Here is a 25,699-nt window from a genome sequence, read left to right as displayed (position 1 = left end):
GTCGCATATAGTCAGTTGTTGCGCGCGGTTTTCTTCCATTGCTCTTATGGAAACGTTAGAGAAGACGGTGGTTCAGTATCTAGGAAGCTGGGGCTTCGTGCTAACCAGAGGCTAGCTTCTGCGCGAGTGACAAACAATTGACTGCCGTCCAGTGGCGAGTGGCTTTCGGTCCACCGGCTTACGACGCCGTTAAATTTGATCGCCACAACGACTCAAATATGGCAGACTCTTTTCCTAGCTACGAAACTGTCCGCGATATTCATAATGCATCGTATGTATGACAAGCTGCTGCGGGTATTTCGACTTTGTTAGTCTTGTTAAGGCCGTCGATACGTTATCGCTTGCGACAGGGATTAAAGGCACCGCGTTTCTATAGACATATATGAACGCTGAGAGGTGGGTTGCATGAGGGGTAAACAGTACAAAGTAGAATCTTTGCTGGCACCATTTTCTCTATGGAGCATTCTATCAGATCGGTGTGGCATTGAAAACAATAGCAAAATATACCTCCGTCATGTGTGCCGTCATGGCGTATTCGTCTCTATTAGACCTAAGACATAGACGTTTTTTGGCTTCGAACGTGGGCCAATTCTCATGTCTCAATAGCCCAACACGGTATTATTCCTTCCATCATGGAGACACATTTTGTGCTCGAAAGATCCAGCTTTTTAACACAATGACCAATGAAAGTATCGGACATAAAACCTGTAACATATATTGACTTCAAAGCGGCATGAACGGCGTATGGAGGTTTCGTAGTTTGGGTTTAGAACGTAGTTATGGCGATTGGGGAACTGTTTGAGATATGGCCTACAAAAGACGCGTTGACAGCCATTTCGAGCTTTACACATTATTCAAGCTGATAAATAAAACTTCTCTTTTGAATCAAGACTGACGTTTATTCCGTGTTACCAGCCCATGAGTTTATATTGTAAGCATTGTTCTCTGCACGATCCGGGCGACCAACCACGTTACTCCAAATATACAAGCTATACAAAACTATAGCCTTGTATATATATATATATATTAGTGTGCGTAAAACTCTGTGTGCCCCCTAGACTCATCTTTCTTTTACGTTTGGCTCTAGCTCGTCTGCTCCTATTGTCCTTTATGCGCTTGAGGGTCATTATAAACGCTCGGGCATGCCTACTTGCCGTAAGCGAAAGAAAGATGACTCTGTGTTCCGCAGGCTATCTTCCTCCCGATCTGGAAGCTGCATCAGATCAGGAACACAGTACGGGCAGGTGATAGCGTTCTAGCTTTGCAACTTCGTTACCCTCTTTGCCATCGGCCGAGCCCTGCATTCGCGTGGCATGCAAGGGTGCTGTCCCACTTCCGTCGTAAACGCTGACGATGTTTGTGCCTGTTAGAACTTTCGTTCGTGTCGCGCCGTTATTGCCTGTTGTTGTTATCTTTCGTGGTCATTGGTAGTGTTCAGGGTTACCGATGAGGTTTCCTTAAAAGTGACTTTCCCAGAAGGGCACCCAGCGGGGCGCTCGGGTGAGCCCTCCAGGTCGATTTTACAAAAGGAGAGGGCACGGCAAGCCAGTGACGAACTGCCTACCTCGTGGTAAATGCAACTTTTAGTTTGCAGGCTTTGCAGGTAGTGCAGGTTATGATGGCAATAGCGAACGCCAACGCAGCCGACGCCGTTAGACTGCACCGAACTCACCCTGGGGTGTAGTAGTGAAAGTAGTCACGCATGCTGCAGAGTCAGGGGTATTTCGATGCATAGCGGCAGAAGTGAGGCACTTGACGGCCTGGTCTGGTCCGTACTTCCTCGTATGGCCTCATGTATGTAGATCAACCACAGAAAACGTGTAGGCATACCGAACTGATACAAAATGGCAAATAACCAATGGTGGACAATGGCAGTATGGATACGGACATACACAAACGTGTATACTCCAACAAATGGCTAGACGTCAGTTTTCTATAACGCGTAACAAAGTGATAATAGCTATATAGTTTAGTGTTATATAGTAAATATACCCCCCGCGTGGAGAAAAAAGAGGAGGGAACGAACGCTCAAGGGGTAGTCATTGACCTAACGGTATTAATCGTCGATCTCTCAGGAGTTTCATTGATGGCTTATTTTCAACAAAGCTGAAACCTATAGAAGCATATCAACGAAGCCGAACATGGAAATAATTTAGGATCAGGTTGTTCATGGATTTAATCAATTGTTACCAACGTTAATGTTGCTATGCCTAATTATATATATATAGATTAACTTTTTTTGGTTACGATAATGTCACATGTCCTTGCGTTTCACAGATTTAGATTGTGATCTATAATGGACAGCTACTTCGTCAGCGCAATCTTGTTATTTTGGCAAGCTGCTGCCACATTGACAAAGTCGTTAGTATCGTCGTGTAGGTTTGTAGCCGAAATCGTGTTCTGGGAATTCATCTGGACTTCAGTCATGTTTCTTTCAAAAGCCACATCTACTACGGTCATTAGGTTTCGCTTTAAAGTTCGACCTCACGTGATCACTTCTCAGCGAATGTTTTCGAAAGATCTGTAATGTTGCCTATATAACATTATCTGCTACCTACAACTGAGTCTCTATCCTAGTTTGCTCGTAAAAAAACACCTAGGTAGGGTGATGTTATAAGCATTTCTAAGCGCATGGGTGCAATCGATTTCCGCTATTTGTAGTTGTACGCTTGGCTGACCTTACGAAGAACCCGACCTTAAACACCGCGACTCGTGTTTGTCAATTAACGTTACGAGTTTGTTGACAAACCAGTGAAAAGGTTCGAAAGACAAAAAAAAAACCCGAAATAAAAGGCTGACAGCTAGCAGTACAGATGCCGTAATAATAACCCAATTGTCAGCCCCCAGTTTTTAAACACTAAAACCAACGCCCCAATAAAGCAAGCCCGCAACCAACCAGCTGAATATTAGCACTACACTGCCAATCTGGATTGGCTTATACGACCTCTTTGGTTCGTCGATTCCCTCATGAATTTCCATGGATCATCCCATACCCTAGTCGTCCCCACAACCACCGCCGCTGCGGGCATGTAGAGTGGAAAGCTTCGCAGCGGGATGCGCAAGCAAATTCGCAGCTATTAGCAACTGCCCCCTGTGGCTTGCTACTAAATCTCCATCACTATTGAAGCTACTTGGACTACTGTAAAGCTGACCCATCGCTTGCTAGGCTCGGGGCAGCTGAGTCGACTCTCAGCCGCTTGTGTACTCCGGAGCACCTTGGTGACTGTGGACTCACATGTAGGAAGTAGGGTGGTAGGCAAACAGAGTAGCTGTCAGAGCCAGTTGAGGAGTACGGTCACTTGCTGACTAACGTACTGACTGATTCAACAGAATCGAGACACAGACAAAAAGGCATGAACAAGGAGGTATCTCTTCCTAGCCATCCGGACTCCAACGGCTTGGCGGGAGGGAAGCATTAGGCAGTGACGGCTGAAAGCGGTCATGACGTAAACGAAGCGTACCAAATACATCCTTTTCGTCGCAGTCACGAAGCAACCCAGCCACGTGTTCGTGCATGCGTAAAGATCTATATACCTATATTTTATGTGTATGAGTAAGTATGGCCCTGATAGCTGGAATGCAATATTTGTATATGTATGTATTATGCAGACGTTACACCTTCGGTAAGGGGTCTTTGCTTGGCAACGGGTGTATCTGAACAAGCTAATCGCATAAACTGCTTGCAGTAGCGGCATCACCTGTAAAAGCTGCTGTACGCTATGACCTTGCATGCCTAAGCAATATCAGACCCAGGGTGTAACAACAATCTTTCGTATAGGTAAAAGAGAACATATACACACATAGTTTTCTCAAAGGGACAGCCTCGATGCAATAAATAATAGAATACAATGTATAGTATTAACCTCAGTTTAACTAAGGAAAGCGGCATAGCCTCGTAATTCACTAGGGAACTATTAGTGCAATGGGGATCCGCGGCTAAAATGCTAGGATTGAATCGATAACGTTTCTTATACTCGTACAGAACCGGAAGTCTTCGATATCGAAAGTCTTAGAATGCAGACGCTTAGTTATCTAGCCGGTTACGTCTACTTCTTCGTTGCTGCTGCGACTAGCCGTACGACGCGGCCTTTGCTGCCGGGAATGCATAATCGATAATGTAATGGTAGTGATTTTTCTGAGACGCGGTAAAAAGGAAAAGAAGACCAACGCGTCCTTTGAGACCCACACCTACTGCTGTTTCAAGGAAAACAAAGGTATATGACGTAGCTGTGATACGCTATTGCCGAAGAGCCTGCCGTCGTCTCCGACGATATGAAGAGCGATACTGCTTCATTGTCTTCTTCCAGCGCTCCATAGGACAGCACACATTGGTCGAAGTCTCGCCAGCCGACGGCTTAGACTTTGCACTTGAGCTCGCATCGAGGGCTTTCCGCTGTTCTTGTCCAGCCCACCGTATCGAGATATGAGAAGCTACCGATAAGGAAACAAAGGAAAGAAGCTCTCAGCGGGAAGCGATGGTTAGGGCACCTTTGGCCTGCGCTGTCCTGCCGGTTTGGCTCTATGAAGGGGTGAAACACTGTTTTCTAACAAAGATATCCCATTCGGTACGAGTTTCTCTCTTACTTGACAGGGAGGGCCAGGCAAGTTATGGCTGGTGGAAAGCTCCGGCGGCAGGACCTAGTTGAAAATTGGGGAGAACTATGGAAAGCAGTTGCACTAATAGCCATAGTAGTAGCGTAAGGGGCGGGCAAAAAATAAAATTCTTTCGATATCGGCTATACAATAAACCGCCGTTCTGATGACACCTTGATGATGACAACTAAAATTTCAATAATAATAAGCATCATAGTAGTGATGGTAATAATAGTAATAATAACATTGCTGCCAAAGCCCTGTTTCTCGTTTGCTGTTAAAGCCCTGTTTCTCGTTTCAGCCAAGATGGCATCTCTAAGAATGGCCTTTGGTAGCCTACCGGTCGCTGGCCGCCATTTGCCCTACACATTTGCACTAACACTTACTTGGCGGTGTCCGGCCTTAAAGCACGGCTTCCTTCTGTCCACTAAACTTAGTCTAGGCGCGAGGTTTTAGGGTTGCTCAAGGGTGAACCAATGCCGCATACCGAGAGCGGACGGTGGTCGTTGCGCCAAGAATCGGCCAAGGGTGCTTGGGGGCATATAGCGCCTATCGAGGTTCTTTCTTCTTTAGCGGGCTCGTAAAAGAAACTCCATGGCCATTGTGGCATAGCGAGAGGATTAGATACTGCGACGGATTTCTGGTTAACGCCGTTGCATCCGAAGCCGTCCTCGTTCCACAAACAGCTCCGTAGCAAGAAGCAAACCCCAAAAACAAACTCGCTGCTTAAGCGCTGTAGTAGATTTAGCACTGCAGCAAACCCCCCGAAGAGGATCTCATGCCCGTCTGCTACTGTGACAACAATCCTTCGTGGCGATGACTTTGGCCGGGGGTAGCTATGGCGACAGGCTAAGTCGAGCGAAAAAACGGCGGAGTCCGGGGTGGCAGTCGGTCATGCGCCTTGAATAATACAGCGGTGGTCGGAGGAAAAAGTATTAAATTACAGAAAATAACTATACTTAGAGCTATGGAGGAAAAACTCGTCTATTGAGTAACATTGTGTGTGAATTTGAGGTTGATTGAACGGAAAAACGTAGGCTGATAAAAAATGTGATACAAATAGTATATGGGAAAGACTGGCAAAACTATTTATTTTTTCGGCGTATCGATGTGTTATGATTCAACGCCTGATGAAGAAGCTTACATGTGACAGATTCAATAGAAATGGGGTCACACGAGTTGAACAGTTGACAATCCAATGTATTTAGTACTGGGTTTTTATACTGTATTTTTTTATTGGAGGATACGTACAATCAAATCGTCTAAAACTTAAATCATAGATACGCATTAGTTATTATTTGAAAAATAATAAAAATAAAAAGAATTAGCCGGATTGAGTATCAACAAGCTCGTAAACATAAACATGCATATTCATCGTTCATGCCGTTTTTTAATATATCTAGTTCTTCTAACTTTGATTGTTAAAGCATTATAATAACTTCCAAATTATATGCAGCCCATTTATTAATGCGCTCAAATTTAAATTTTTTACAAAAATAATCGAACGAAATCAAACATGTATTTATCACCAGCCCCTTGCATCGATTCGGGATTTGAGGAGAGCCCCAGTTATTTTTCTGCAAATTCGTTATACCACAGGGGGCATACATATGAGGCCGTCGCGTAGCGTCGTCAAAGCCTTCAAGTTGAATTTTTTCAAATAAACATTAGTTTTCGTTTCTTCATCGTCGCCATCATCTGAAAGCAGCATCATCGATATACGAAATATGGATTCTACGCCTTATTCATTTTCTTGTTCGACTAGATCTTTACTTCTTGCTTGCGGTTATGCATCGGTTAGGGAGGTCCTCTAATCGAACAATCTGTGAATCAAGCTAGTTCGGGGTGTGCGGGCTCTATAAATCGCTTTAGGTGTTTCCCACTCCGTCTTTTTCATCCCGTCTTTGACTAGTTTTTTATGTTCTGAGCCCAGGAACACTGCCAGCTTCTAAACAGACGGTTGCCTTCATTTGTTGCCGTAGCGGTCCGTATCGCTCCACCCAGTTCAATCTAACTCAACTCAGCTTGGGGATCCATCTCTGAGGCCCCCCCTCAACTATCGCAAATTTTCAGTTCTACCATCTAGCCTTCTCGTGAGGCATACAATTGGGAATGTTCCGCTGACAATGGCAAACGCCCTCCCACCATAGCTGCTTTGATCGTTTACGCGGTCGTAGTCGAGCAGGACCGAACAATTGAATGGCGGCGGTCTACCTCTGATGGGGTACTGGGATTTTTTTACTGTCGTACGGCTGAAACAGTGGAGCATTACAGAAGGCAGAGATAAACACAAAAAGCAATGCTGAACGAAGAAACAAAAACGACCGACAGCAGCATCAAGTTTATCAAATATTTCACCAACGGAATGTAACAGTCACACAGGGACTCTCTGGCATTTTGCTCCTTCGTGTTCTTAACTCTAACTGCGCCTTCTTTTTGTTGGCCCCGCCCAGTTTCTCGTGGCTCTTGAGTAGCAAATGAAGTTTCCAGCACAGCAAAACGGTGGCTGTTCTTGTATCTACTGGTCAGATAGGGAATTACGGTAAAAAATAATGTCAGCTTCTCGTTACGGTCAAGAATGCTTGCCCGCCAAGGGAACATCACAGATTTTGATGAGAGGAACCCACTGGCAAGGAGGAGAATTCATAGAGGTTTTTGTTGTAAGAGGCATCATTGGAGTGCCGCATTTGCTCAATGTTGAGCTTCTACGCGCCATCTATATCGAAAACGTGCGTTTCAATTATGATGTAGACGTTGGTTACGGATCTATACAGCGGAAAGTATTGGTGAAACCGGCACGCAAAAGCTGGGTTGTTTACAAAAACACTAGCTATGTATACAGCAAAAACATGAGTTGAATTTGTCCAAAATTCGATTACATAGCACTCAGTTATTCGAAAATGACCACAAACCTACGGTCTCCAGCATGTAGAACGACCAAATTTTCGTCTCAAGCCATGTTTATTGGAATAATAGTAGCTTCACCTTTGCGCTTTTCGCGTGTATTTCATTGATGACTCGTTTGGATTGCTATCATCACAGGTCACTTGTTTGTTGTATCTGAATCCTAACAAAAGCATCGACAACAATTCAGCGACCTATTTTAAACTTCGCTCTGAGGTGTGATAGATTGCGCCAGAGTGATCTCCAATCGTTCAAATCAGGGTGTGTGTTTTCAATATAAGGCAGACAGTAAAATATCAATAATAGACGAAGTAGATACGGGGTAAATCAGAGACGCTTTCTAAATCGAGTAACATACGAAGGGGACTTGCGCGAAGATGCTAGAGCCTATTCGAACGATCTACTGGATGACATTTCGAAACTGATGGAATCTTGTGTACTTCAGACAAGAGGGTAGCTAAAGATGCCTTTCCTGCACAAAAGCGATAGAATGTGGCGAAGCCTATATAGCTGAATTGTTGCCTACTATCGCCTGAAGCATTGAGAGCCCTTTGAGAGAAAGGTCGATCAGCAGGTGAAAGGCAGACACCAGAAAAGATAGCAGCTTCGAATGATGAGGTGCAGAGAGATGCTGATTCACAAGAGGGTAACTTGGAGGTTTTGCTCCGTGTTCTAAATATGTGCTGAGACCATAATAGCTCATGCATAGCGGCATCGACATAGTGAAGCTATGCAGCTGAAAGCGGTTCATATGAATTAAAGCTGTACCAAATGGATTTTTTCCTAAGTTTAATTGAATTGGGTCTAGGCTCGTTTTCTTTTTCTTATTACTATTAGTATTAAATATTTTTTTGCTTGATTAAAATCTGGGAAGGAAGTTTAAGTTTCAATCAGCTACCCAACTGAAAACAATTATGCATAATCTGGACCGATTTATAATACTGAAAATACTATACCACGGAACACAAACATTGCATTTAACCTAACCTAGCCTCCTCATATACGTTCCAGTTTACCGTCACATCAGGTTACAGATTACGAGCTGTCTATTTCAGCGGGATGAGAGCCACAAGTAGCGAGGGTGTTTCGAGGGAAAGCTTGTGGCCGGGAATTGTGACCGCACATGGTTTAATTCCACATTCGCTCGTGCCATTCGTAATAACCACCACCATGACTTCCCTCGACTGCAGTGGACCCATGTGATTCCCTCGCGTGTCGTTGGTCAAAAGCACGCGGGCATTCAGTGAAAGAGCGGTGAGGATATTTGCCCTTTGGAACCAGCAGAGATGTACATGGTTAGATGGGACACACGGTGCTGCTTGCTTCCATTTACGCGTGTATGTGACGTCTAGAGCGAAAATCTTCCATCCATTGGTTTGTTCAGTGAGCGACGGTGCTAAGTAATCCTACCTATCGCGGACATGTACTCACTTTCAGTTTTAGTATGAATAACAGACGGTTCCAGAATTCGAACATGGTTGGAGTTCATGCAGCCCTTTAGCAAAGCGGTAGCCGCTGTTTTGACGTGGTAGTAGCTTGCGTAAGTTGCGTCAATATGTTGTTCGCATCAGATTGAGTGTCCACAACAATTCGAGACAGATTGTTTCAGAGGCCAACGTATGTTTTTTTATATTCAGCTATATGTGTATATATTACAGGGTTTTGACAAGAAGTCAGTGCTAACTTGTTCTGTCTTAAATATCCTTACGGGTAAACTAATCTGTCCGGTAACGGCCAGGCAAGACGGCTCACCTTGATACATTTTCTCGTTAATTTAGGGCTACGTTTGCAAGCCACTTAATTAACTCCAGCGAGGAAGCTTTTCTATGAGCCCATGACGCGCGTGTATAATCCGAGAAGAACGTAGAAGTCGCAGCCGTCGGTGTAGGTTCGAAATCGTATAGTCTAACTGCGGCAGCAAGGCAAGATATGTGTGGAGTACCCCATGTACAGAGGCTAGGGAACTTTTTGGGTTTTTTCGTTTGTCTCATCTTTATCTCTGTATTCGGGGTTCTTCTAGTGAGCATAAGTATGACGAAAGATGAGTAACAGCAGAGGCTGGTGGCCTCTCGGGGCGCAAAATACCCGTTCTGCTCCACCGGGAAAGCGGACAAAAAGCAAGCACAAATTCTAGCGAAAGACATCCCCCTTATACACAATAAACTAAGCTTTATTTATTCCTCTTTCATTGAGATTCCGATTCCGAGAGAAGATTTGAGTCTGTCTGTCGTAACCAAGTGTAGGAGGCGACAAAACCCGTGTACCCGCGAATTTCCGAAAACACCACACAAATCCCAGCAAATTCGAAAATTGCCCTATGTGCACTCAAAGGCGTCTTTAGCCACTGCAGAAATGTGGGCATGGGGACGAAGGTGCCATGCAAGCATCTCGCAGACGATTAAGAACCCCAGAGAATATGCAAGGCGAAGTGATCGTTGAGTGCTGGCGTCACATAAGTTAGGAAACAACCGCCTTGATCTCGTCGATGGTAAAGTCCGTAATGCGCAACTGCGGTGACTCCCGTTTTTTGGACAATATTATTATGGCGAGAAGTGGAGGCTAGCGAAAAGAGAAGCGAAAGTATAGATGCAGGTTGAATGGGGCGGGCACGTGCCTTTAGACAGCATGGCTTATGACAAATGAAGACCGCAAATATCTGAATAGGACCGGCTAACGGCCTGCTAATGTAATAGGGCAGCGCTAGAAATGAAAATGAAAACAGAAAAAGAAGAAAGGATTTAATCACGGCGAACAGGATGTATCCAGTTGGTGGTACTACGGGCACATTTGTCAGGGGCACGAACTGCTGGTGCTATGGCCGGGGCGATATTTTTTAAACAGATTTACATAGGAACATTTTATGGTCGATTTTTTGTGACAGAACATTTCATTAGGTAAATCGTAAAAAAAATTAACGAGCTCGTTTTACATATGGATTTACATACACATTACACCATACACATTTTAGTAGAAACAAATCTAACGCAACAATGTGCATGTCCTTCAAATCATGTGTACTTTGTTGCCTTTCATACCGCCCTTTAACAGCTAACTAATAGATGTTCCTATTTGTAGGCAACCTATGGCCACATGAAAATCCAGACAGCGATCGCATTGTGGAGCAGTTGATGTTTATGCCTCTCAATTCTTCTGGTCCGCTGAAGAAAATATTTCTACAGCGTAGCTCTTGGGGTGGGCTTCCGTTGGGGCAAAGCCTTTTCCTAAGGGACAACTGTCCAGTTAATAGATGCGCCGTTACGGACAACGCCGAGGAGGCCCATGCGCTCCTCTTTAAGGACCGGTAAGCACAATCTCACATAATGTTATTATAGAAGCTTATTAACTGTGAGTTTACCGCTGCGTTAAGCTTTTTCAGTACCGTAGAAATCTCATCTCATCAGTCCACGTTTCGTTCAAAAAGGTCAACTTCATTGGTCGATACCTTTATTTGCATTGATAAAACTGCCAACCAAAATACACAGGCAAAGGTACGTTTCTGTTCCGGCTAGTTTCATATTATTCAATAGACACTATACTGTGTCCATACAAACAGCTCCTCAATAGGTTGTTCAAAGCGTCGCTTACAACCGCTATGGTTTTTGCGAGGTGGGGTCTTAATGCGCTTATCGTAAAGCAGTAATCATATCACCGATTATTTATAATTTTCGTGTTTTACATTTCCCTATAGAAAACGTGTACTTGTGTATGCTAAGCTGTCTACGTGCACGACATAGCAATATAATTAATGTGTCTGAACTTTTCGTTTGACAATGGCGGAATGAGCACTTTTTGATCATCCGCCCAACCGCCTAGCATCGCCGTTAATACTCACACAGTCGCTCGTAAGAGGTAAAGTCGCTCGTAAGAGGTAACCAAGTTTGTAGTGGCCGACGAAATTTTTTTCGGTCGACAAAAATTAATTTACAACCCATTTCAGGTATGAGCGCGAAAGGTACCGACGTTGCTATATATCTTTTATATGACAGTCGCTGCAAGGCCTTTCGACGTGTTAATCTATCAGACCTGATCTATAAGTACCTGTTCCGTTATTTATTCGTTACTTTGACGCCCGGTTTTACTGCCGTTAAGGGTCGGTTCAGATAACTGACTTTTTTCAGCAAGAAACAAACTGTGTCTAGGCCACTTCTATGTTCGTTCGGTTAATAGGCGAATGACGTAATCTCTGTACCGGAGATTGTAAGACCCGGTCTAATCGCGCCGCACGAAATCTGAATACTTCAACGTACTAAAAAAAGGACATAATGCTGAAAACGCGAACCCCTACTTCTATGGATACCTGCGTCGTAGATGAGGTCAGCGAGCGAGCCTACGCCCGCAACCCGTTGATAATAGCATAACCGTGGCTATAGAGAATAGTTGTCGCTCTGTCGGCTGTACAGACCCAATGAGTGCGGAAATAGTCAATCGTCAGCGTCGACAGGAGCTTTGTTAGAAGCATTATTATAAATATTTCGAATTCTACGTACAACGTACTTTTGTTGAGCAGACGGCTGGCACCCCCCATTTAAACCGTGTGTATACGTCTGGTTTTCTATAGCTGAACTAGCATAGAAAATCCAAGACTATCATGGCTGCAAGGTTAGGTTGCAAGAATTTGCCGTATATTCACCTCACGTTGGTCTCGTGGTAGACGCTTGGAGCTGGGCGGGCCCGCTACAAACGCCAACTTTACCTCTTCCCTCCCTTTTCGCTTTCGATGATCAATGCATTAGGACATAGCATGCGACTGGATCCTCCGTGGCCTTGGTTAGGGTTCGTTTGGTTTGCTCAGTTCGTTATGAGAATGCCACTGCTGTTACCACTGATATTGCTTTACCTCATACTGCAGATGCTGCTGGTTCTGCAGGTAATGTACAGGCTGCAAAGGGCTAGGAATATATGGGTAGCTGTGACCTTTCCTAAAGGAGTGCGTTAGGTTAGGCCGGTTTGCGTACCGGTATTTGGTAAACCGGACCGAGTAAACGCCTTGAATACGACCCCCCCCCCCCTTCCGAATGAAGTAAGGTCCGCATCAAACCATAGCACTAAGTTTTATCTAAGACGAAGTAGAACGCGAAATCTATTTCATTGACAAGCGACTGCTGGATTAAAAGTCATGATGACTAACGCGAGGTTAACGTCAGTAACTTGGGCGATCGCGTTTTCTTAGCCGAATCGCAGCAATGGCTGGTTTTACACGAGCAGGAGCAACGTGGGCTGCGGTCGGGGCGAGAGAAACGCGAACCCGAAAGGAACAACCACCAGCTTTACGGAGAAACAAGGCTGGCTAAACGAGGCAAACGGCAGGAGACAACCGGCCATTCGGTTAATGAATACTTACTGTTTCGCGTTGCCCTGCTGGGCGTGTGTTTGCAAAGGATATTTGAAGCGGGGTCTTCATTCATTTATGCACACTGGTCCTTTTCTGTAAAAGTATGAACATAACGCCAGCTTGCGTCAGTCTGCAACGGCTGACTATATTGTTTGGGTGATTAAGAGGTGGTGAAGATGTAGCAGTGCTAGATAATAATATTATTATAACGCGTTCTCTAGTTCAAATTAGATTCAGCGTATTGTGCATTCCGTCCAGAAAGATCAATAGAGGGATTTCCCGCTTCCCTACTTCGGCACGCGTTATTAACCATAGTCGATTACTAACAACGCAAAACATCAACGTGAAGATGAGTTTGTAGATTGTTAGTTTATTTGAGCTTATAGCTTTCATTCTAGCTTTATCTGACCTATTATGCTTCAAACGCTAGCCATCCATACGGGCTAATAGGCGCTGTCCGCATCGTCGAGACGCCGTTGTCTCCGTCCTCAGCCACTGTTTTCCACTACCGTCATCCATGGAGTAAGGTTTGAATGTATATAAACATATGCATATAATAAGTGAACTAAAAAAGGTGTGGTTCTACTCTACCCTTGACCATAACCTGGACGGACCCTTACGGCCTCATAGGTCCATTCAGCCAGAGATGGTGGTTATTACTCTTTCAAGAAGAGTAAGTGAAGGACCGGGTTTAAGACGAGCTTCGTTCATACGATAGGGTTTGTCCGCAAGCGGTTGCTTACAGGTTTGTTGCTCGCGGTACTAAGTTGTCTTATTTGTTTGTTTATTCATTTCGGCTACAGAACGCTTTCTTCGTGTTACTGCCAACTCGCACAGAACCGAGAAAGCTAGTTAATGTGCTGTATTGGCCTCTACTCTCTGCTGTTAGATAATTTGTGCCAACTTAATTGCTAACCATACGTGTCTCTTTCATCTTCCCTCTGACCACTCCAGACGATATTGCGAACTTACTCCAGTCGTAGCTTACAAACAGATATGAGGGTGTGGGTGTTCACATGGCCCTGTTTGTCTATAAATTGTTATTCCACCAATTGTGCGTCGTCTCTCACTCGAATTCAGTTGCTCTTATTACAGCTAATAATCAGAGAAAACACAAAGAAACGCTTTTTTCCAACAGCGTTTCTCTCCTTATCCTTTCATTTTTAGACTTAGTGTTCGAACGGTTCTTTTTTTCTCTTGTTATTGTTGTCGTTGCAGGTATATACCTCCGCCAGGCAGACGACATCCTGATCAGGTGTATATCCTCTATCTGTTGGAGTGCCCCATGCACACGCCGGGCTTCCGGGACCTCGGTTCGGTGTTCAACTGGACGGCAACATACCGACACGATAGCGACCTTGTCGCCCCGTACGAGAAATGGGTCCCGTACCCGGACGTCACGGAGGACCCCTCTACGGAGGAATCGCCACAAGATATTGCAGGTAATAACCAGGGCAGCGATTTTGACAAACGGACTAAAGACGTTGCGTGGTTCGTGTCCAACTGCAATGCGCGCAATGGCCGGCTGCAGTTCGCCCGCAAACTCGGCGCCTACATAGGCGTCGATGTGTTCGGGGCGTGCGGCAATAAAAATTGTCCTCGATACAACAAGAGCTGCTTCAAGATGCTTGACACGACGTACAAATTCTACCTAGCGTTTGAGAATTCCAACTGCAAAGATTACATCACAGAAAAGTTCTTCGTCAATGGACTCAACCATAGTATTGTGCCGGTTGTGATGGGCGCCCGTAAAAGCGAGTACACGAGAGTCGCGCCGGCGAATTCGTTCATCCACGTCGACGACTTCAGCTCACCGAAAGAACTGGCGGAATATCTTAGCGAAATTAGCCATGATCGAGAACGATGGGAGAGTTACCTGCAGAGTCGACGGCGCGGCGAATTGATCAATACGTTTTTTTTCTGCAGGCTATGCGCCATGCTGCACGACGATGTTCCCAGAAAGGTCTATCCAGACATTCATGCCTGGTGGGCGGACTCGGATGTGTGCACGTCACACACGTGGAAGCCCGAACCGAAACAAGCCGGCCGGGAGCCGGCCTATAAATTTCTATAGATAATTATCATCATCATTATTAAATTGTTTTTCTAATTTAATATTGACCCTTGGCAGGCCAAAGCAAATTGATCCGATCAATGGCAATGATCTGCCGACCGTGAATAACGCCTCTAAAAGCGAAAAAGAAAGATCAAGAGGTACTACTCGTTACTGCTATTACTATGACGGACTTCGAGGAGCAGGAAAGGTGTTAATCTGATTCAGTACGGTTTGAACAGAGGACGCTGTGTAACTCCGGACGCGTCGAGGATCCTAACGCATGAGCCCGAACATTGCAACTGTTATCTCCGCCGAAAGTCTTTCTAGACTTTCGGCGGAGATTAGATGACTGTTAGGTAGTTTTCGCATAATTATCAGTCCTGGCCAAGTCATATCGTCGGCCAAATGGAAGATGCAACCCTGAATGAAATTATTAATAACAACAGAGATAGATAACCTGGAAATTTGGATGCGGTTTACCGCATGTACAGTTATTATAGTAATTATGGCGCTTAGCATTCTATAGCATAAAACATTAGCAAAAACAGAAGCAAGACCTTACAAAACTAGGCGACGGAGTTAATATCTCGGCCGCGCATTGATATTGTTGTGGATCAACCATCTATACAGATCAATACCAGATTTGAGACGCTTCCATAACGGCGTGGGATAACTGTGGAAGCGTCAATTCCGTTGCGCTATAGATCACATCTGTTTATACTACTGTATAAAGGACCCTAGAAAAGTTCGCAGTTTTGAGGCCAAACATGGACGAACGGGTTGGCTGTTGCTTGCAGGCACCCCTTACGACTCGTCGGCGCCTGTTGTGGTCTGACACAGCGGTCCGTATTTTGTGATATGAAAGATTAGGTAGAAATCTAAGCAGAAGATAAAAAGTAGCAAGCTGACTTATGTACCATCAACAGCAGAACACAGTTAGCTAAAGCGAATAGGTTAACCATGTATTTTTCTCTCCGATAAAACAACGAACAGACGAAAAGATACAGTGAAATAGCTAGGTGCAAAAAAAAAATGCTGTTTTCGTACAATGCTATATATGTGTAAAAATGTTCTGATAATTATTATTAGGATACAGACATGTGTACGTTTAGATTTTTTTTATTTTTACAAGTTACGCTCTAAATGAATCTGCTCAAGAGGACGATCAAAAAGAGTCTATTTGGGGGAATCCGTTTCTAAATAGTAACTTCTACCGGCGCTTCGTTTCAGTAAGTGCTGGCTATTGCACTTTAAAGTGGCGCATAAGACGAGAGCAGAAGAAGTAAGGCGACGCTTCTCAGATGAACGAAATACAAATCCCGGCTTGCCTCTGTTTCTCTTTATGTACAATAAATACGACCTTGATCTGTTTCATTTTAGTTTCAAGCTATGTTCAAAGCTGCTTGTCTTGTCCCTTAGCTAAATTACTAGTTGCCTCCCTCGTAGTGTCAATAATAAGTCGACTTCTGATACTGTTACCCATTCAGTCTACTACCTCGATTGTCTTAGCTTACATCCGCTTCATTGTATACATAGCAGCAAATGCACAGCTTCGCACATGAATGAAGAGTATGCATCTAACCCCTAACTTGAGAACTACCGATTCTGTCTATCACCAACATAGGACTCCAGAGACGGCTGACCACGGGAACAGTAAGGTAATGACTAGTTCTTCTAGGTGACTCAGTTCTTCAAGTTTTTTGCAGACTGGTAAAAACAGGATCATGAAATTAGGAGACGGCTTCTGTCCCAACTCGCAAAAGTTGTTTTCCATAAAGGAGGTATCGTGTCGCGAGTTCGAACAGAGACAACCAAGGATGGGAGCAGAAGTCAGGACGACGTCAACAAGAAGCGTGACTGCATGGAGATAACTCCCCATAAAATCCCGAATTAAACTTCTCTTTAATTTCTGCTGCTTTCTCATTTATTCCGTCATTGCGTGTCATGTGACATCGCTGATGTGATTCCATGCCGAGCTGGATTGTTCTCCTAGCTTGGTGCTTTCCTGTTTCTCGTCCTTTCCGCATTACCCCTTTCTTCAAAGGTCGATTTCCCTTTCCCCTTATGTTTTACTGCGTTTCAACGCAAGGCGCTGAACCAATCACTTTCAGAATTCCCTTCGCCTTCTTTTCCCTTGTGTCCCCTATATTTCGTCCCCTCACTTTATTCAGCTACTTCTTTGCTATTTAAATCATAGATCTAGACAGTGGCACGAAATACAGAGACCATTCAGCTAGCCACGTGCTAAGGCTCGCCTGAACATTTGGATGAACGCGTCGGGCGTTTTTTTTTTCGAGAACGATAATCTTCCTTGGACGAACTGGGGCCCAGCCGACTGCCTGACCGAATACCTAGTGGTGATACTAGATGTAAAACTAGAAACACAGAAAGCACTAATGAGCGCACAAGATTCGCGACTCTTCGGCGGTAAAGAGCTTTATCGTCAGAAGTTAAGCTGCTGGCAGTAACGAACATCTATTTGAGAATGTCCAGGTGTGTCTCAGGGATTCAGTTGAAAATTTTTCCCTCTTAGTAGCTTTTGCCTGTCGTCTCCTATTGTAGTAGTGTGCTCATTCCTCCGGCCGCCGCCTACACTTTATATCAATATCGAGTGCTTATTTTGTTCGGTTATTCTTATATGATTCTTGTAGCGTTGTTTTTGCTATCTGTTTCCACGGGGTCGATAGCCGAATTGTTGCTAACAAATGCAGCCAACGATTTGCGAGATAATCTAAGCAGCCTTAGTTCTCTGCGATACTCAAAACAAGTTCTGATTGATCGTGGACCGTGTGCTCTACTCTCAGGCCGTGCCACGTTCTCTTTGCTTTTTATCCTATCTGTTCGTTTTTATCCCAGATTTACTTTTCTCTAAATAGCAACCTAGTTTCAATGTAGCGTTGATGGCAGTCGATCACAATCGTTCTTCTCTCGGCAGCTATTTGCTGGAGCCCTCGTTAGGCGCTCTGAATTACGTTGAGAGCTGAGGCCGTGGCGCACGCAGTAAAGGTAACAGTACTGCAGCAGCTTCAACTTTTCTCAATTAGATTCTCAGTTTGCGCCAATTTTTTGGTGATGAGCTGTCCCTATCATGTGTACGCCCATTGTCGGCTGTTTATAATTCTGTTTTTCGTTCGCTGTATATGTTGCTGAGTGTCGTAACCAGGCCAGAAGAGAGTTTCTCGTTCATTCCATTGCACAACAACCAAGTAGGACGTCGCAAACTTGCAGTATGGATCTATGGTGGCCGATAACTTATTTTTGGATGTTTGTTTTCAAGATACTCTGACTGCTGAAAAAGAGGAATGAAATTACGGGAAATCATCAGTGAGCCTAACCTTTTGGTTAGTCTTAACATCATGGTATCTAATAAATGTAAGGTCTTTCTCGCATACGTTTAGAAAAGGGCATTTTTTTCTTAATTGTCATGAAATAGTCTTGCCGTAAGAATTTTAGATAGAATAGAGAAGAATAGAGAGCCGACGTAGCTAGACTTACATCCGGGTCCCCATTGCGTTGCCGTCAATGGCATTGCCCTTTCTGCTACCGTTTCTAGGACTTTGAGAACAGAATTACAAGCCACAATCTGCGATGGCTCTGCTAACTATCATCAGTCTAACTAAGATTTAATCGTTTGCCAACCAAATTTAAATCTCTAACGAAATGTATCTCACGCCTCGAACCCTCTACCCTGTGTTCAGACAGTTCCCGTTCCGTTGTTTTTTCGTTACTATTTTCTAAATAAAATGACGAAATCTCTTTACTAGACGAGTCTGAAATGACGAGGAGACAAGCATTGATAGGATTAACAACCCCTTTTTTGTTCTAAAAGTGTCGAAGCTGTCTAGCGTTCTTTCTATGCCACATCTGTCTATGTCACATCTGGCTATATAGAGTCCGTGGAGCCATGGATCGCGGTCCGTTTTAACACCGTAGATTTCGGGCTGAATGCGTAGCCTATATCAAAGCCACTCTTCCACTTGGGATTGGTATGATTTAAAAGTTTACGTTTGGTTCGCAGTGAAGGCCAGCCGGCTGAAACGATATAGTAAAATTCTCTCAATTTTACCCGTGTAGCAGGTACGCTAAAAGTCCAAGCAAGGAACGATCAAAAGCATCGAGTAAACCCAATTTCAACCACAGAATTCATTCGATTAGTTATGTCAAGCTGACACACCAAATGGCATTAGACATAGTACGTCTTGCAGCTTTAATTGTCTCAGGCATTCATCTCGATACTCTGCTTGCCACAAAAAGCCCAGGCTCCGGAAAGCCAGCGCTTTTGAGTCCCGTCGCCGCTCGTCTCGAGTATGCAACGGCCATGTCCTCAATTACAGGGGCAACGCGAACTAAGACAACGAAAAACTAGGTAGTGTGAATCGGAACAGGTAGCCTTTGAATTTTCGAGCGGTACCCCAGAAAGTTGCTTCATCAGCTGTCGGAAAATTGAAGTCGGATATTGTTTTGATTCTAGTTGCCGTTGAGCGTTTGTTTCCTTTCCAGGGGAAGCGGTTCCCGGAGCAGTAAACTATAGCACTAGGGATGGTGCCCTTGTTTCCTAGTGCTCTATTTGCTAGTTGATAGGCAGATGCTGGTTTTAGGCCGTATTTCATTCGCTGTAGTTCACTGCGTCCGTGAACGATCTCTGAGGAGAGATCTCTATCTCTCCCTATAGTATGTTTCCCGAAGTCATATTTCGCGCCACGAACCGACAGTAGAAGACAACAATTTGTTATTATCGGCTTAACATTTACTACCCTTTGGTACAATGTGAACAATTTCGGATATTAACTAACTCTATTAAATAGATTTTAACTCAAATTGTCTGAACATACATGCAGATCTATAGATAAACTATTTATTGCCAATCTCTAAAGGACTTGTCCACCGTGCGTTACTAAATATGTTCAACAGTCAGTGTTCGGGAAATACCCGCTTGTCACACTGGCACTAACCGGTTGTCTTTAGCATTTCGTGCAGTTTTTCGTTTCCTATATAGCACATTAGCTATTCTGTAAAGCTTTATTTTTCTATAAGATTAATGTACTTTGCCAGTTTTCTCGAACGGGCTGTCGTCTGCTACAGGATTACTTATGCTACATGCAGGAAAAATTGGACTACTAATGAATTCGAACTCGAAACAGACGGATTTCGAAAAAAAAAAAAAAAAAAAAAAAAGTATTAAGAAGCAGAACACCTATGAGACCTGGTCGTTTACGACAGAAACTTAGCATTATGGAAGAAAGATGCGCCATCCGATCGAATGCCCTCGTTCGGACAGCATTTCTATGAGTGATGATCTTGATTAGCGTTCGAAATTCCAACGTTTTAATTCTATCAAGTATGAATTGTACTTTTGAATTTTCTGAGATTCCATATAATTTTTATATTCTCTTTTTGTCACTGGGGAATTGGTTTTGTCGATTCCCATGATTGTGGGAGTACAGTACAGACTCACACCTCTAAAAACTCGCCCCCCCCAAACAAAGCTTTGTAAATAAGTGCTTATTCTATTTGGACTGAAAAGGCATTCTATTGAAGAATGAAGATTTGACTCCAGTTTTTAATTCCGTCGAATCTGCACCATGTGTATAATTTTGTATGAGCTAACAACCTTTATATTAGTTACTATTTTTAACGAACTCTATCAATATTATGGGATGTCCTTTGCTGCCATTTTTAAATGGACCACCTCTTTAATGTATTTAAAGCTCTTGGTTATTATCTCAAACGACAAAGTGTTCCTACGCCCGGATTCATCATGACGTGTCATTAAGTTTCATAGGCAAACGTGTTAGCCACCGTGTGCCACAGAAAGTGTATCCATAAGCTAGCCCATTCTTGGTGGTCTCAGTTTCGCCCAATTGAAGCTAATTTGTGTCTCTGTGGAAGAAAAGTCTCTTCGTGTCTATCTTGCCGTCGTAAGGAGTTCTTCCTGATCGACGTCTTCGCTTATCTCGGAGCTGATTTCATTCTTCTTATTTAATTGATATCTATGTCTCTGATGTGTTCGCCTTTCCATTACTGCGTTTGGAAAATGCCAATCGCCAGTATTTTCAGCATATTCTAGATATTTTCGTTGAATCAACAGACGCTACGCTAATTTCTACACCGGGTAGTCTTTTCATATGTGAATCTTCGAAAGTCGTATTATCTTGATGAATTAATTATCTTGAATGATAGAAAAATACTACGCTATAAGAAGGCGGCTAGTGCTCCAGTATCGCTAGAACGAGACGTAAAGAGAAGCAGTAGGAAAGAAATAGCAAATGTGGACACGATTTGACGAAATCCACACGGTGCATATATCTATCAATCTATTTATGTTTTCGATTCAGACTAACTAGTTATACATACCAGTCCTTGTTATCTTTTATGATGATATATAACGATATAAGAAACACCTCAAAACAGATTTTTTTCCCGTAGACTTCGACGTAGAAAATCAGGCTTTACATAATGATGCGTGATATATATACATACATACATACATAAAGAATTTTATATTTTATTTATATGCATAATGCACGAAGTCCGAAGAGCCACAGGCTTGAAATGGCGTAGACACATGTTATGAGTTAAAAGCGTCTAATATAAAGAACGCCAAGAGGGTAATGAGCTTAATAACGACTGAAGATATGAAGTACGTGAATGACGGCCTGGACAGCAACTAAATAAGCCGTAATTAAAACCGAATGAAGTTTTTTTTTGCCAATTATGCTAATAAGAGACAGACTGCGACATACGAGGTGGAATAGCTGAGCAGTAGGTGAGCTTCGTAACTCGGATTAAGCGTTATTGCAGTGACGATCACGGATGATCGAAGGAATGACAAACGCCTTTGAAGAATACTAGTCACGATGATGACACTGGCGACAACGAATTCATAAAAATATAAATGAAAATGCCCATTTGGATTCAAACACTTGTTGTTATTTGATAGAATTTGGGGTTCGCTGCCCGGACGCAGCTTATCTTCGAATAAAATCAACGGTAAACGCGGATGTGAGTCGAAACCTAAGAAGAACTTGTTGATAAAATTTCTTCTCGACTTTTCTTCAGCTTCGTTTGAATAATGGAAAAATGTCGAATTTCTAGTATTAAATAATAATAACCATATGGATTTTATTATGATATCGTTGCGTAAAACGATAATATTATCATCGTTAAAAGTGATAATCGGTGTGAAATAAAGACTACACGTACAGAGTGGAAAAAAGTCAGCTGTAATGAGCAGATTCATGAGCAACTAGCTTTACGCTTTGCCTAATCGTACGTCTTATGCATACAATACTTATCCACTATGGGTCCATTGGAAGCGATATAAGGTTCCGTCGACAGTTTTTGAAGAGGGATTACAGGTTTGTATAATGCTTTTGTTGTCGGAAAGCAGTGACAAATCCCCTTGCGTATCACACCGTAATCGATTGTTCACACGCTAGTATCGATAGATTCGACTGTTCTATAAATTTCGTTTGGGTTTCTTTGGATATGACGCGCTGTATCTAAAAGTCAACCGGAATGGTTTGCTTTGATGCAACTGACTGGTAGAATCGTCTGCTGAGGCCAAGTGTAGTTGGCCATCCAGAAAAGAATGGGAAATGACCTCAATCAGATCCTGCATAGTTCAGGTTGAATTAACGCATGCACTTTTGTCTCATAGTAGAAAACTGAAGTTGGAACGTAGCGCTGTTTATTTTAGTGTACGTTCAATTGCACGCGAGTGTTTCACAAACTCGACGTTAAGGGTAGTTTGCCAGATTTTTCTATATTAGAGGTAGTCGTGTGGTGCAGGGGCGAGAAGCTTTTTGTTAAAGTGTTGAAAAACTTCTGGCGAGAACATGGGCTTACAAGTCTTCAACACTATCAGGCATACCGGCGAGCTAATCCCAATCTGTGTACATCATTGAATAGTGGAAATTATCCACTCCTTCCAGGTGATTTCAAGGAATTAACGTCATAAAATTTTTAAACAGGCTCAGTTGTTGCGTGCAAAACCCACGACGCTCGAAATATGCCTAACAGCCTAACACATGCTTATTTAGATAAACATATGAAGCCGAGGATTCCGCTAACCAAGGAAGCTTGTTGAGGTGCTCTTGTCGCCATGTTTACGGCATCGCGTCCAATAACTAAGGTCTGCCTCTTAACGAAGTGTAATGACTCAGTCGTGGAGAGTGATCAGACAGCAATACGTACGAAAGATCGAAAGCCAAGACTGACTCAAGGATTTGAAAAACCCGCGCAAATTAATGGGAACATGGGTCAGCTCTGATTCTATCCCTGATTGCTTTACGGACGTACGTGTAAAGACGAAAAGCACGTTTTTTAACTCCTTATTTTCTACTTAGTCTTCGTCTTTTTTTTTTCGGGAGGGTTTTCGGTTTTGGCTTTTCAATATGGGGCGGGCGTTCAAAATTGGAACTACTGAGAATCGTATTATATCCAAGATAGCTTTCGTGCTTTAATAGTCGAACCTTATAATTTAGCTGACAAAAATCTGGTTTACGTCAGTTAAAATTAATGAAGTAGGTAAGACGCGCCAAACGTTATCTAACTTACATATTTCATGTATATAAAAGGCCTTAAAACTAGGATTGTTAAATCAACTTCGCCAGATAGAATAACCCAGTCGTCCCGTAGACGGTGTCGTTTGCACTTTTAGTTATTTTTTTCATGTGAACAGGCCCTCGGAATCTCTTTCCTTCTAGATATAACATGGAGGATTTGTCACCGCTGAGAGACTGACTTAAGTGGCTGGGTCTTGCTGGACTCCTCTAGGGTTTCTTCAACGGACCTATAACCTAGACTGTGTGCAAGCTCAACCAACAGATTTTTTTTTTGTCACGGTCTAATGTATTTTGCCACAAAAAGAGCCAACTCATTACAAATGAAAGTTATTAAGGTTCTAAGTTCAAACCGCCCCATCATTTGCCTGTGAAATACGAGTAACCGTTGCTCACTCGCCGCGTTCTACAATAGCGTGAACAATCCAATAGAACACTACTAGTTGGCCTTTGAGGGGCATCTTTATGCAGACATTGGCTATTGTCCGGTCTGTTCGTGCTGATTGAAGCGTCAACGAGACCAACAACTTTTTTGTGCCAAACCGGCTCTCGCCGTATATCGCCAGTTTTCATGAAGCTTCTGCGGCTCAGAAGACACGAGGCATATATCTCGATGCAAACCAAAAAGTCTTCAACAAATTTCAGAGCTAGAGCTTAAAATTCATCAAAATGAGTTTAAAAAGCCATCTCCGATACGGCTGGATACTTTTTTTTTTTATTCAGAAACTAACAGCCGTTTTGGAAAAGTTGAGTATTAGTTACCGTTTGGGTCATTCAGATAAGCTAAAAAAAGTTAGTCTTTTTGCGACTTTCTGTGCCCTTGGCATTTTTGAACTTTTTATACGTTTAAAGGTCTTGCATTTTAGAGAGTTTTAGTCAAAATTTCGCTGGGATTTTTGGTATACAGTGTATCTGAGCGGCACCTTATTAAGTTCACACTTACTTATATCGCTTGGCGGACAGTTACTGTTAAGGGGCTATTTGTGCATTCAATAATATATTTTTCAAAGATGACTACATAATGGTTTAGGTCTTCGAATTGAAGCTATCATCATGGTGAATGGTGGTCATATTGAAGAAATATATCCACTGAAATAACACAAAATCTTGTTGAAATATCTACTTCCATTTATGTATAGTCTTAGAAATGAGACATAAGAAAAGGTTCCAATTTAGATTTCATACCGTTTGTTAGCATCGAATAATCTGAGGCCAGTCAATAAAATACATTTGCTGCTGTGTCTATCTGTCTGTCTGTCTATCCATCTGTCTGCCTCTCTGCTCTTAGCACGGGGCCAAGACGGCTTTCTAGAGTAAGGTAATCGTTTTTACCAATCTAAACAACGTCTGAAGTAATTTTTACTCATTGCTTTCCATAGGACGACATTTTCGACGGCCAAACCTGTGTTCCTAAATTAGGGTTTAAGCCGAAGGTACCTGCAGAGTCGTGCGTTCTATTGTACTCTCCAGACGTAGTTAGCCAATGTCAGTTATCTCGTGGATACAAATACAAGTTAGCTTCAGATCATTATCGTGTAGGACACTATTCAATTATCTGTTCAAGTCGTAGACGTCGGTTATGACGTAGGTTATGAAAGCAGTAATTTGTATACGAGTGATGGTATTTCAATCGAATTTAACATGTTTCGCTAGAAACCGGGCTATTGGATTACTTGGATCTGAGATCGAGACAATATACGATGATAAATGCGGATGCATAATCCTTTGTTGGGTAGAAAAAAGCTTATCGTATACAAATTGGCTTTTCCAATAACAAACTGTCTGAGCTTTGTTTTTTTTTATTCAGTACTATGTATGAAGGCCTCAACCGCACCAAATCGCTTCTGTCGTTTCTTCTCGGTGAAGCTTTTTGGCCCCTTTGTCGTGCGCTGTCATCGCCGTTTGCGGTGCATCGTTGTTTCGTTCCAATCCAGTAAAAGGCGCCCTTTCGACGAGCTTCGCTGTTCTCTAATCTAAACGTTCCGCCATGTGAATATGTTAAAATGCATGTCCGTGTACCTTAATTAAAAGAAGAGGACAGACATTATCCCTAGCAGTGAACCATTAATGGTTTTTCTTCGCTCTCCTAAGTGTTAATTCTGCCAGGTAGATTTTGCCTGTTGTAGTCGGCTTAGTGAAGCTTGTTTTAGTCAATAGTAAGTTTCTCTTAAGAATTGTTTCTAAGGAACTCTAAGATAAGCCCCAATCTGTAATAGAAATTTTGTGAGATCGTATACGCAGTAGCGTGCG

At 43.1% G+C, this 25,699-nt stretch overlaps 1 protein-coding gene across 1 annotated transcript in view; it reads left to right on the top strand.

Moving 5' to 3' along the window:
- The window catches only part of LOC111246813 (core alpha-(1,3)-fucosyltransferase-like), a 43,206-nt gene extending 26,923 nt beyond the window's left edge, over positions 1–16,283 (top strand). The window contains exons 3-4 of the mRNA XM_022797037.2: positions 10,573–10,798; positions 14,048–16,283. Of these exons, the coding sequence (XP_022652772.1) occupies positions 10,573–10,798; positions 14,048–14,903 (1,082 nt within the window). The 3' untranslated portion in view covers positions 14,904–16,283. The remainder of the gene's footprint in view (positions 1–10,572; positions 10,799–14,047) is intronic.
- Positions 16,284–25,699: the final 9,416 nt, after the last annotated feature.

Source organism: Varroa destructor, unplaced genomic scaffold (genome assembly GCF_002443255.2).
Source record: "Varroa destructor unplaced genomic scaffold, Vdes_3.0 BEIS01000001.1, whole genome shotgun sequence".
Lineage (NCBI taxonomy): Eukaryota > Metazoa > Arthropoda > Arachnida > Mesostigmata > Varroidae > Varroa > Varroa destructor.
The sequence above is the reverse complement of the archived record's forward strand: the minus strand, read 5'-3'. Positions and strand labels throughout refer to the sequence as shown.